The sequence below is a fragment of the Anolis sagrei genome, chromosome 5 (assembly GCF_037176765.1).
Source record: "Anolis sagrei isolate rAnoSag1 chromosome 5, rAnoSag1.mat, whole genome shotgun sequence".
Classification (NCBI taxonomy): domain Eukaryota; kingdom Metazoa; phylum Chordata; class Lepidosauria; order Squamata; family Dactyloidae; genus Anolis; species Anolis sagrei.
In genome coordinates this window covers 154,821,784-154,835,524 of record NC_090025.1, presented here as the reverse complement: position 1 = coordinate 154,835,524, position 13,741 = coordinate 154,821,784, and the positions used below count along the sequence as shown (strand labels likewise).

At 38.7% G+C, this 13,741-nt stretch overlaps 1 protein-coding gene across 1 annotated transcript in view; it reads right to left on the bottom strand.

The window, feature by feature from the left end:
* Positions 1-13,741, bottom strand: part of PLXNC1 (plexin C1) — a 64,628-nt gene that overhangs the window by 11,308 nt on the left and 39,579 nt on the right. Inside the window, exons 15-22 of the mRNA XM_060777319.2 lie at positions 12,692-12,785; positions 12,189-12,290; positions 11,187-11,290; positions 8,428-8,475; positions 5,870-5,994; positions 4,133-4,331; positions 3,289-3,435; positions 392-569 (exon numbers count right to left, since the gene is read on the bottom strand). Coding sequence (XP_060633302.2) covers positions 392-569; positions 3,289-3,435; positions 4,133-4,331; positions 5,870-5,994; positions 8,428-8,475; positions 11,187-11,290; positions 12,189-12,290; positions 12,692-12,785 — 997 coding nt within the window. The remainder of the gene's footprint in view (positions 1-391; positions 570-3,288; positions 3,436-4,132; positions 4,332-5,869; positions 5,995-8,427; positions 8,476-11,186; positions 11,291-12,188; positions 12,291-12,691; positions 12,786-13,741) is intronic.

Genomic DNA, 13,741 nt, shown 5'->3' with positions numbered 1-13,741 from the left:
ATAGTACCCTAATAGTGTTTCCTAAGCTATCTGATGTAGGACATCGTCGGTCATTTCCTAAAACGTGCCAGGGACCAGTTCCTATTTATGCTCATTGCCTAGTATTATTTCTTTAGTTCCTGGAAACTTAGAAAGGACTGGCAGCTGATCTGTTTTGGACTGGCACTGCTCCCTAGAGCACCACTTTGAATAGCACTGCTCTAAATAATCCACAAAGATATCAGAATAAATTATTCTCAATAGTTTTCACTGTTCATCTCTTAACAGCAAACTGAGAAATATTCATTTGTGGCTTTTAGAAGCTCCAAATACATTATTTAAAGCAGCTGCTGTTCTAAGTGAAATTAAAGCAAAGCAATGACTAATTGCAACATTATGGCAAATAGCTTACCAAGGCCCATTTCACTGAGCTGGAGATCATAAAGAGAGCCATTCTTGCTTAGAAATGCTTGGAGAATCTTCTCTTTAGCTTGTCCTATTGTGTCACAATCCAAGACATCGACTTCAATGTTCTTGGTAAAGCCTTCACTTTCGTTTTCTTGGACATTTTCAAAAACAACATTTAGAATCTAAGAAAGAAAAACACATGCTGATTCACTTTAATTTGAAAACCAGAGTCAGGCATACATTTATGCAGCCCATTAAGATCCTTAAGGGCAAACCTTACAACAGATCATTCACATACAGCCAAGACATAGATATGCACTAAGATCTTATAAATCCATGTCTATCTCCCCGGGCGTCTCAGGGTGGTTTCCATGTTGCTTAGAAACCCCCCTGAATCCCCCGGGGAGATAGAACGGTGTATAAATAAGTTTTATTTATAAGTCTAGTCAGACCTGAAATGCAATACATGGGGTTTTTTCCCACTCTATCAGCCCACTGTAGCTCACAAGGCATGCTGCAAGTCGCTTCTGGTGTGAGAGAACCAGCCATGATACCAGATGAGAGACTTCCCCCTGGGTACACAGAAGGCTGGGCAACTTGGAAGGCACTGAACAGACTGAGCTCTGGCCCCACAAGATGCAAAAGCAACCTTAAGAAATGGGGCCACAAAGTGGAGTCCATGACATGCGAGGGTGGAGAAGAGCAAACCCCAGACCACTTACTACAGTGCGGCCTGAGCCCTGCCACATGCACAATGGAGGACCTTCTTACAGCGACATCAGAAGCACTCCAAGTGGCCAGCTACTGGTCAAAGGACATTTAGTATAATGCCAGGTTTTTAAACTTTGTTTGTGTTTTTCAATACATTATAAATGTACCCTCAATTCACTTCTGACATGATAAAAAAATAAGCTCACAAGGTTGTTGGGTGATACATAATTAAGGAATGTATGGAATGTCATTTAAGGAAAATTTACTTTTGGAATAATGTTTATTGAAATAAGTTCTGTTTAGCAAAGTTTTTGTTGATTGTTGGGATGTATCAAAATAAAAAAGAGAAAAAAAACAAGGCTGTTGAGAAGACAGAAGGAAAGCTATGTCTGCTAGCTTGATCTCACTAGGGGATAGGCAGGATAGCAACCAACAAAATAATACATATTCTTAATATTCTCACTTCTCATATTTACTACCTGCTAAGACATATGTATATGAGTCAAAGTTAATAAGAGTTCAGAACTCACATTGATGGACAGGCTGGGAAGTTTTAGCCAGTTAGTAATTTATTTCAATCATAACCTTACATCACAGTGGACCGTTGCCTCCCCTTTCTCCATATCTACCGGCTATATGATACTCAATAGCGGGAAATTTTACTTTAATCGTATGTGACCTACGAAGTATATTAATAAAATTATATTTCAACAAACTCACTCCTAATCAGTTGTTGAATCAACTGACCATAACTAACCTTTCCTTCCAGTAAGTTACAAGAAAAGAGGAAGAGAAAACTCTTGTCACATGAAGTGGGAGAGATATTATCAGCAAAAACTGTGTGGGCTTGTTTCCTGTCTTATTGCTACTTCAATGTTTTCATTTTTTAGGTATATGCAAGGGTCTGAATTGTTACACTGTATCAGAACAATGATGAACCCATGTATGGAGTATGAAAACGACTTTGGTTGGGTCCATGGTAGGAAATGTAGTTAGTTGAATGTCTGTCTTAGCTTTCTGCATCCTGATGCCCTGCAACTATTTTGGACTTCAATTCTAAAAAGCCCCAAATTGCATGGGAAATAGCCAGAACAGCTAACAATTGTACTTCCAAACATCTGAAGCTTACAAAAGATTATGTACATATTCCATATGCACTTGAATTTCCTTAAAAAAAAAACTTGGATATGTAGGAACTGGACCACACATAAGCTGAAATGTAGAATTAAACTGCCCATTTCATTCAATTTCCATGTGTTTGGCTTTTTCTGAAACAGTATTGCCACAACCGAGTTTTCCAATAGTCAGAAACATAGCTTAAGAGCCAAAGCAGAATAACTACATTTATGCAAATGACTTTCGCTTGCAAGCTTCTCTTTAGGTTTTCTTGGCATTTTATTTTTAGTCACAGAACCCATAGACTAAAATGCAGTTATGGTGGTCGTAGTGCAATTCATTGTGCAAAGCAGCGATTCTCAACCTGAGTGTCGGGACTCCTGGGGAAGTTATGAGGGAGTGCCAGAGGGGTCGCCAAAGACCATGAGAAAACATGGTCTTCAGAATGCTCTTTGACTGTAGGTGAACTATAAATCCCAGCAACTACAACTCCCAAATGTAAAGGTATGTGTTCCTCAAACTCTACCAGTGTTCACATTTGGGCATATTGAGCATTCGTGCCAAGTTTGGTCCAGATTTATCATTGTTTGAGTCCACAGTGCTCTCTGAATGAAGGTGAACTACAACTCCAAAACCCTTCCAGTATTTTCTGTTGGTCATGGGAGTTCTGTGTGCCAAGTTTGGTTCAATTCCATTGTTGGTGGAGTTCAGAATGCTCTTTGATTGAAGGTGAATTATAAATCCCAGCAACTACAACTCTCAAATGACAAAATCAACCCCCCCCCCAACCCCACCAGTATTCAAATTTGGGTGTATCGGGTATTTATACCAAATTTGGACCTGTGAATGAAAACACATCCTGCATATCAGATATTTAGATTACAAGTCATAACAGTAGGAAAATTACAGTTATGAAGTAGCAACAAAAATAATTTTATGGTTGGGGGTCACCACAACATGAGGAACTGTATTAAGGGGTCACAGAATTAGGAAATTGAGAAACACTGCCATAGACTATGATATCCAACTCCTTAAGCATAAAGCTAACCATGGAACACAGATTAGGAAACTTACCACTGTTTTAAAATCAGTGACTTGCCAGAGTAACCAATCTTCATTTAGTGTGTTCAGAGCCTTACAAGTTATCACATCCACGGGACCCTTGATTATCCCTTGGTTTAGAGTAGTCACAAGCAAATAGAATGTTTCCCCAACTGTTTCCTAAGAAACAAAATGAAACCAATACAATAACACATGTTGTTTAATCATTTTAATGTGCATTAGATGTCAAAGAGAAACAACATGGAAAACTGCTCCAAACATTATTTAGTAAATTGTCATGGTCAAAGCTTGTTTCAAGTAATATTCATTTCCAGATAGGGGAATCCCTTATATGCATATCTGGTATATGTGAAAGAGAAACATTCAATTTAATGTAGCATTCAACCACATATATATGTATCAAAACAGACACATGTGCAATAATCATAACCTATGACCTACCCACAATTTCACATTTTTCCTAAGATGAAATGCTTTCTGCAGGAAATATTTGGAAAGGTGGACTTCAAGTTTCTAGAACAGCATGATTCATATAATCACTGGCAACCTATGGTCCAAATTGAAGAGGAGGAATTGATTCTGCCAGAGCAAGAGTGGAAACCACTGTTGCTCAGACCATAAAGTACTGAAACTTATACTGACTCATCTCTTCAATGAAATGTCTCTAATTGCTCAGATCTAGGCTTCCCATTTATTTCACAAACTTTAGGAAATGGTGCAAAAGCTGACTGTGTTGAACTGACGCAAATGGTCCCAACAGAGGACTTTGCATTTGAACAGCTAACTCATGAATCTCACAAAAATAACCCTATGTTTTACTCTTCACTCTTTAGTATTGAAAAAGTATTATACTTGCCCGAAGAAAACTAGAAAGGCAAACAGACATCCAATTTGTCAGCAGCTTTTCCACCACAGATTCTGTACGCCTTAGCAACAGCTTGGGTTGTATATTGCTAGACTGGTCCATCAAATCTCTTGTCAAAAGTTCCAGGATATCAGTTAAGTACACAAGGTTTGTTTGTAATGCAATTGTCAAGAAAGAGGCAAATAGGCATCTGTTTATGGAGAAAACAATACATGTAAAAGTCCCCGCCAAAAAAACAGACAAGGAGAGATACAATACAATTAGCAGTACATCATCCCATCAGCACAGTTTAAATGTCCATATGCGCAGTTACACTATGTAAAACTATATGCCCCCCCCCCCTCCTTATTGTAAGGATCCAAAGCTATTTTTGATGGCCATTCCATGCTTGATTGCGAAAGGCAGAATTGAAGATCTCAAATGAGAGAAACACCGGCTGGAACTCACATAAGAGGGAAATTAAGAAAGACTTCTTACACAAGTCACTGAAGGATATAATCTACAAGAGTTATCCAGAAAGGTTACAAGATCTTTTTTAATACAAAGAATGATTATATTTTAATAAAACTTACATGGATTGTAGCATAGGCATTACATTATTTTTCCACATAATCTCCATTCAGTTCAATAAATTTTTGTCATCTGCGGGACAAATGTGGAAGGGCAACTTCTATGCCTGTGTCATAGAAATTGTCCTCTGCATTTTTCAGGCAGTTCATCACTTCGATTTTCACCTCGTCATCGGAAAAGTGTTTTTCACCAAGGTGTTCCTTCAGTTTAGTCACTGGGTGTGAGATTGGGGCTGTGAGAGGGGCGGCTTAAAACATCCCAACCAAATGAAGTAAACAACTATTTGTGTTGCATGAACAGTGTGCGGGTGCACATTGTTAAGGAGACAGACTCTTGCTGTCAGCATCCCACAACATTTGTTTTGGATGGCTTTGCGAAGTTTCTTCATGTTCTCACAATATATTCCATACACACTTTGTCACATGCTGTCCTGGCATTACGTCCTCTCCATAAACTGAAATGACTTCACAATGAATCGCAGGGGTGTTCATGACCTTAGCATTTAGGCAGCGTATCACATTGCAAACTTCCCATTTGGAAGGAAACGGAATGAGGACGCTCATCTGTAACCTTCACAACACCAGTCGATGAGCTACTGATGGCTGGCACTGTTCGTTCGCTTCCGCTGGCTTCCCGCTACATGGCAGTGATACCAACATCTCTTGCAAAAATTCCCTGCGAGAGCTACATGCCTTGTAACCTTACTTTACAGATAAGCCTTGTATATGAACAATACAGCTGAGGCCATTTTAATCATCTGATATTTTATAAAACACGGGATGGGGTGAACTCCCATTGTTAGCCCCAGCTTCTGCCAACATTTCAAAAACATGCAAATGTGAGTAGATCAATAGGTACCGCTTCGGCGGGAAGATAATGGCGCTCCATGTAGTCATGCCAGCCATATGACTTATGAGGTGCCTACGGACAACGCTGGCTCTTTGGCTTAGAAATGGAGGTGAGCACCATCCCCCAGAGCTGGACTCAACTCGATGTCAAGGGGAAACCTTTACCTTTATATATTTTCTTCCTATGCATTATTTAAGGGAGTGCCAAGTTGTTGTTTTTTTTTTAAAGGAACAATGGGGACATACATTTTGGATAAATATTCTCGGATTTAGCCATTTCTACTTGAAAATATATATATTTATATCATACCTGTCTTTAACAGAGAAGGTTTTCTGTTTTTCCAGAGTGTGAATCAAAGTAACAAGAAATTTTTTGTTACAAATCAACTTCGACAATTTTATAGTGATTTCATCCTTTTGACCTGGATTTCTTCTCTATAAAGATTGAAAAGACATTGATTATATCTCTGTATGTTTGGTTTTAAAGTAATGCACATTGAATTTACTACTTCTGCAACTATCATCTTTGGAAATGGAGCTGTGGTGGTGTAATGGGTTAAAATCTTGTGCTGCTGAACTGCTGACCTGAAGGTTGGTAGTTCAAATCCACTGGATGGGATGAGCTCCTGCTGTTAGCCTTAGCTTCTGCCAATATGGCAGTTTGAAAGCTTGCAAATGTGAGTAGATAAATAGGTACTGCTTCATCAGGAAAAGACAAAAGATGCTCCAAGCAGTCATGCTGGCCACATGACCAGGAGATGACAACGCAGGCTCCTCGGCTTGAAAATGGAAAAAAGGACATCCCCAAGAGCCAGAGATGAGCACCGCCTCCAGAGCCAGAAATGAAAGGAGAAGCCTTTTGCCTTTGCCTGTGTATGCGTGTCTCATTGTATTGTGACAAGGCATTCAATGTTTGCTCGTTTCTGTTTATATGCTGTAATTTGCTTTGAGTCCCTTTGGGGAGAAGGGTGGAATATAAATAAAGTGTATTATTATTATTATTATTATTATTATTATTATTATTATTATTATTATTATTCTATCTAGACTAAATGCTCCAGTTCGTGTTTAATACCCATTACTGTCTTTTAAATGATATTTTTTTCAAATCTACTGCACTGCTTGTATGAAGGCAGAAATTAACCGTATACAGTACACAGTACATCTTTTGCTTCCTTACGTCAATAATTTAAAGGCACACAGTATGTATCATCTCATTTCCAAATATTATAATGTATTCAGATTTTTGTTTTTAAGCTAGATGAATGTGTATGCCTTAAAGTCAACTTGCCACTTATGGCAAACACATGAATTTCTTAGGCTTTTCTAAGGCAGAAAATACTCAGAGGTGGTTTTGCCAGTTCCTTCCTCTGAAACGTAGCCTTCAGCACTTGCTATTTAGTTGGCCATCTTCCAACCCTGTTTAGCTTCCAATCTAATAAAACTAACCTAATAAAACCACAATTTATTATTAAATTACATCACTTAGATGAATCTCTGGAAGCCAAGCTCTATGAGGATTAGTTAAGGGAGCTGGGTATGATAAACTTGATGAACAAAAAATTGGGACATGACATGATAGCTATGTTTAAACATTTGAAAAAACGTCACATTGAGAGGGCAAGCTTATTTTCTGCTGCTCTGGAGCAATGGGGCTATATTGCAGGAAAAGAGATTCCAACTAAACATTAAAAATAACTTCTTGATGGTGTTCAACAGTGGAATGCGCTGCCTCAGGGTGTGGTAGAGTTTCATTTTCAGAGGTTTGTAAAAGATGCTGTATGGCCATCTGTCAGGAGTGCTTTACTTATTTATTTATTTATTTCATTTCTACCCTGCCCTTCTCCCCCCTAAGGGAATACCCAAGATTTGCTTGGGTATCCCCTGCATGGCAGAGGTTTGGACGGAATAACCTGTTTGGGTCTCTTCCAACTCCATGATTTTATAACTAGCCAGTGGGGCACAGCAAGCTAAAATGTTAGCTGCAGAAAAGGCTGCTGACTGGAGGGTTAGCAGTTTGAAGTCGTGAGTCAGAGTGAGCTCCTGACTGTCAGCTCTAGCTTCTGCCAACCTAGCAGTTCGAAAGCATGCAATGCAAGTAGATCAACAGTACCATCTTGGCGGGAAGGCAAAAGGGCACCCCATGCAGACATGCTAGCAACATGATTGGAGATGTCTATAGATAGTAGGCTCCTCAGCAGGGAAAAATGGAACAAGAACACCTCCCCATGGCTGGAGTTGAGCGTCACCTCCAGACTCCGGAGATGAAAAGGGTAAGGCCTTTACCTTGTTTGTGTATTGTATGTCGTTTTTCATTGTGTAAAAAGGCATTGAATGTTTGCCTTATATGTATACTGTAATCTGCTTTGAATCCCACCGGGGAGATAAAGCAGAATATAAATACAGCCTAATAGTATTATTATAAAGAAATACTACAAGATTTTTGTCAGGATGAAAATTTGTATATGGCCTACAAGATTAGTACATTTCATGGCATATGAAGACGTGAAAGTAGATAACAAGATGAAAAACAGTAGAAATTTTTCTAAGATTGTACAATAACCTTCAGGTTGATGTTTATATCTTCACATATCAGTGCTAAAATGAATGTAATTTTTCTCAGTAAGGACAGTTTGCCACCTCTCATGTTAATGAAAATAAAATATTGATTAGTGCATATAGGACAGTATTCATTGATTGTTTTATTTCATTACAGAATCAATTTCATGAATCTCCCTATAGTCATCCAAAGCAAAACACAATAATATTGCACCAAAACACTATAAATATTACTGCTTAAGTCCTTTTTTTCTACAAAAGAAATCATTTGACTTTTAAAGACAGCTAAAATAACATATAAACACTTACAGAAGGTTCACTGGAGTCTTCAATAAAAATAAACACATCGGCTCCAGCCTAAAATAAATGAATAAAATATTGTTACTACCCAAAGCCTTAAATAACTTCAAACTAAGAAATATATTAATATAAGCAAGTGAGTGGAGGTAGCATCATCAGTCTTTTATAGTAAATGGCATGTTTCTATGAACTCCAGTCCATTTGTTTTCTGCTACCCTAGACACTAGGACGCGGAACAATGGCTTCAAACTACAGGAAAGGAGATTCCACCTGAAATTTAGGAATAACTTCCTGACTGTGAGAGCTGTTCAGCAGTGGAACTCTCTGCCCCGGAGTGTGGTGGAGGCTCCTTCTTCGGAGGCTTTTAAGCAGAGGATGGATGGCCATCTGCCAGGGATGTTTCATCTAGTGGGTTTCCAAGGCTGAGCAGGAATTTGAACCGTGAACTCCAGAGTCATAGATCAGTGTGCAAGTAACTATACCATGCTGGTTCTCTTCAAAAGAGAACCATAGCATAATTTTCCACATTATTTGAGATTAGATCATAAACTCAGAAAGTGCATTAGACAATACATTTTGTGGTTTACCTTGAATTGACTTTTTAATGGATCAACCTTTTATACTGAGATGACCTAGTCTTCTAAATGATGGCTTTGAAATAGAAAAAGTAACAATTGTGAATGTGAATTCATCTTTAGTCTCAGAAGATGGGTAGCAGAGCCTGGTATCTACCTAAAGTAGACCAATTCAAGAGTTATAGTGTGAATTTATTTACTCTACATGGGACTAACAATGTAATTTATGCCCTAGTAAGTAGAAGCATTGGAATATATTGGTCCTTCTTACGACAAAAATATCAACGGCACATGATGTCTTTGCCTTTGAAAACTGTCTGGAAGCTTCAAATGGTCCAACGGACAGCAGCCAGATTGCTAACAGGAACGGTGCTCAGGGAGCACACAACTCCTCTGTTGCATCAGCTCCACTGGCTACCTGTCTGCTACCGGGCACAATTCAAAGTGCTGGCTTTAGCCTATAAAACCCTAAACGGTTCTGGCCCAACTTACCTGTCTGAACACATCTCCCCTTATGAACCATCCAGAAATTTAAGATAGTCTGGGGAGGCCCTGCTCTCAGTCCCGCCTACGTCACAAGTATGGCTGGCGAGAACGAGAGACAGGGCCTTCTCAGTGGTGGCCCCTCGGCTATGGAATGCCCTCCCTAAGGATATCAGATCAGGCCCTTCCCTTCTAACATTTCGAAAGAGAGTCAAGACTTGGCTCTTTGAGCAGGCATTTCCAAATACAGTGTAATAGACATAGGAAAATGAAATGGTTGGACGATGTGATTGGACAATGATTTTAATAGGAGACCTTAATGTTCATGTTTTTATTGAATTTGTTATGGTTTTATTATCCGATCGTTTTTATTGTATTGAAATTGTATTTTATGGTCTTGACACCAATTGTAAACCGCCCCAAGTCGCCTGCGGGCTGAGAGTGACAGTATATATGGTAAATAATAAATAAATAGATAATGTCCACATGTGGGAAGGAAGGGCTGACATCCTGCTCATGGTATACAGACATATAGGTTTCTGTTATTTTTGGGTCACTGTGGAGTTTGGTATTCCCATCTTTGCCTGCAGTTCTGAAAATGCCCTCTAGCTTACTATACAGCCTGGATTCCCCCTACTACTCCTCACCCCAGTAGATCTCAGTGCTGATGCAATATGGGGGGTTTGCAGCTGGTTATGGGGGTTCAAGAGGGTTTGTTTGCCCCCTTAGCCTGTTTTTGGACCTCATCAACTTACATAGTTTCACACAAATCTAAAATAAAACCTTTCAATAGCTTTCGATACCATCAGTCATGGTATCCTTCTGGAACTCTTGGAGGGGCTGAGAATCAGAAGAATTGTGTTGCAGTCATTCCGGTCACACTGCTCAAGCAGACTCCAGATGGTGGTGCTTGGAGATAGCTGCTCCTCAAAAAGGAGCTGTTATTCAGTATCTCATGTCTTGTGTCCACTATTTTTAGTCATTGTTCCATGTATTTAAATCTATTATTCTGTAGAAATATGTTTAATGTGTTTATATAATGATTGTGTGTTTTTAGCTATTTTGTAAATTGTCTTGAGCCATGCGGAAGGCTGGTAAGAAATATTTATTTATTTATTTATTTATGGTATGTCTATCCCGTCCTTCTCAACTCCCGAAGGGGGACTCAGGACGCCTTACATTTGGCAGCAATTCGATGCTACTACATATAACACAGCAATATAATAACAATTAAAACAATAAGTAAAATATTCATTAAAACAGTAAAAAAAACAGTATTAATAGTTGTTATTTTCATTATTATTATTATTAGTAGTAGTAGTAGTAGTATAATTAGTATTATTATTATACTATCAAAGGGGCAATTTCAGGCTTAAAATAGGCTCACATTGGACCAAAACAACCTTCAAAAATTTGTTTTTCCCCAAGGCTTCTATTGCTATTTGATTTTTTTCCACCCAAAAAAATGTTTTGGGGGAACCAAGGGTCTCTGGCACTAGTTTCCTGGATTTATATGTTCCAGGGGTGGAAAAAAAAACACTGTTCAACTTTATAGTTAATTCAAAGGTATTCCTAACTTCAAATATTGAAATCAACCAGATGTTCAAGCAATTCCCTTTCAAAGTCATTATTATTAACCGTGTGGAAAAAAGACACTGTATGTTCACTATTTGGGACATTTCAATTAACAAGAGACTAGAAGCTACTTACCTCTGGGAAGAAGGTCCTTAGAACAAAATGTTTGTAGTCAAGAAAGGGAACTGTTCCAAAATTATCAACCACATCCAGCTGTTCCACTTGTAGTTCAGCAAATCCTGCAACAAACAAAAGATCCCCTGGAGTAGTGGTTTCTACAATATAACATTATCTTAAATATAGCTTTCAATATGATCCTGCAAATAGCAGTTATCAGAGACAGTTCTCACAGCAAACCTCTCTCCATTTTTTCATGACATGTGAAATGTAGGGTGAAATGTTTTCAATATATGATTTTCTTGGGGAAAAAATCCTATAGACAATACAATGGCAAACAAAGAATATGAACTGATCACAGTGAAAAGCATCAACCGTAAAGTGATACACAACTACAGGAGGCCCTACAACTTTTCTATGGGGTGGAAGCAGAGGGAGGAATATCTACAGGCAGATAGCCCTCCACATTGGTGAATTTGACTTTTGTGGGTTTGATTATTTATAGATTTGATTAAAATGCTAACTCTAGAAATTCCTAAGTTCTCCCTATGGTCAGTCTTTAGCCAAAATAAATGTAGTGGAAGTTGTGCTGGGTGATCCTAGAAAAATGTTCTCTTAAGTAAAAAATAAATAAATTAAAAGCTGTGTAAAGTAAAGAAATAATACTGTAGTTTTAATTCCATTTTTATGCCTCATGAAAATTTGATGGCTTCTTAATTTTTGTTTTGCTTTGCTTTGTTTTTTGTTTTTTGTTTGTTTTTAATTTGGAGTGTGTCATGTTGCTGTTAGCCACCTTGACCCCTATATCAGGTCAAAGGGAAGACAGAAATGAAGTAAATAAATGAACTAGCCCTTACTTCACAGAGTGGGACAGTTGAATGTACATTTTATAACTATAGGAAACAACTGTATTTTATGGAAAATAGTACACATCTTTAAATGGAACTGAAGCCTCCCTTCTCTAATACACCCAAGTTTAAATCTGCATTTCTTGTACGTAATGAATGTAAGAAAACCCACTTTCGCGTATATCTTTACGAAGTTCATATTCCAGAAGCTCCAGCTGTTCACTTAGTTTTCTGTTTAACTGTTTGGATTTTCGTTGAGTCACAAAACATGCAACTAAAAAGAGACCAGAGATTTAATTAATTTAGACACAGTTGCAAGAGCTAATATGTGTGGCTGTGAACCTTCATCAAACAGAGGGCCCTTCCACACAGTCTTATATCCCAGAATATCAAGGCAGGAAATCCTACAATATCTGATAATGTGGGATTTTCTGCCTTGATTTTCTGGGATATAGGGCTGTGTGGAAGGGCCCAGTGATAACAAGAGGACTGCCTCCTTTCAACTGGGAGGGTAAGTCATTCCCAGGGTTTATGAGAAGGAGGAAACACTTTCAGATCTTTCATAGGCCAGACTAAGATCATTCCTCTCTCATGATCAAAGCCCTCCTCCCTTAATCTATCCCTTCTTAAGTCCCATCATGTGACACAAAAACATAGATTTAGGCTGTTACTTACCTATAAATACTATAGGAATTAGTAAAAGAATATAGTAATACCAAGTGCTAAATGACTTCTTTGGAACTTCTTGCACAAAGTATCCCATCTTGACCTAGTGGATTAAAAGAAACCGAATGAGCAAAAGGCACTGTAGAGTTTCTACAGTTGCAGTAGACTATAGTCAGTAAATAAACAAACTTAGAATCATAGTGTTGGAAGAGACCTTGTGGTACATCCAGTCCAACCCCCTGAGAGGAAGCAGGAAAATTGCATTCAAAATACCCCCGACAGAATTGTAACTATACAATCTTTCTGTTATATAAATATATATAACAGAAATTCAGCCCTTGGTCATAAATGGAGACCAAGTGGGGCAGATGGCCAGTTTTATGTTCCTGGGTATCACTGTGAAGGAGGATCCAGCCTCCTTCACAGTGAAGGAGGTTGGATCCTCCTTCACAGCATTGATTACAGCAACCATAAGGCAGCGTTGGTTAAGAGAGGGCCAGCAGAGACTGTACTACCTGAGACTCCCAAGGAACCACCAACTGAACTGAATAGAAAACTGCTGGTGACTTTCTACCCCTGTGCTATCAAGAGTGTCCTAACCTACTTTATCTGCCCATGGTTTGGTAGCTGCACAGAGGCAGGTAGGAAGGCACTCCAAAGGGTCACCACTTCTGCCCAGAGAATCATTAGTTGCCCTCTCCCCTCTTTGGAAGAACTTTATAATTCCTGCTGCCTTAAGAAAGCTCAGAACATTCTTGGGGATCCAGCTCACCCAGCATCATATTATTATTATTATTATTATTATTATTATTATTATTATTATTGCCATCTGGCAAACGGTACAAGGTGACAAAAACAAGGACAAAAAGACTGAAGGCTAGCTAGCTATCCTAGAGCTGTAGCTATGTTGAACTCCATGGTTTCGCACTGATGTGGCATTGGGGGCTCTGTGGTTGTGGTGGAGGTGTGGAGGGATGAGTGTGCTGTTTTGTGGCATGTGTGTGTGGGGGGGGGGGAGGCATGCAATTTCGTTGTGCAATAGCACAATGACAAAGTTAT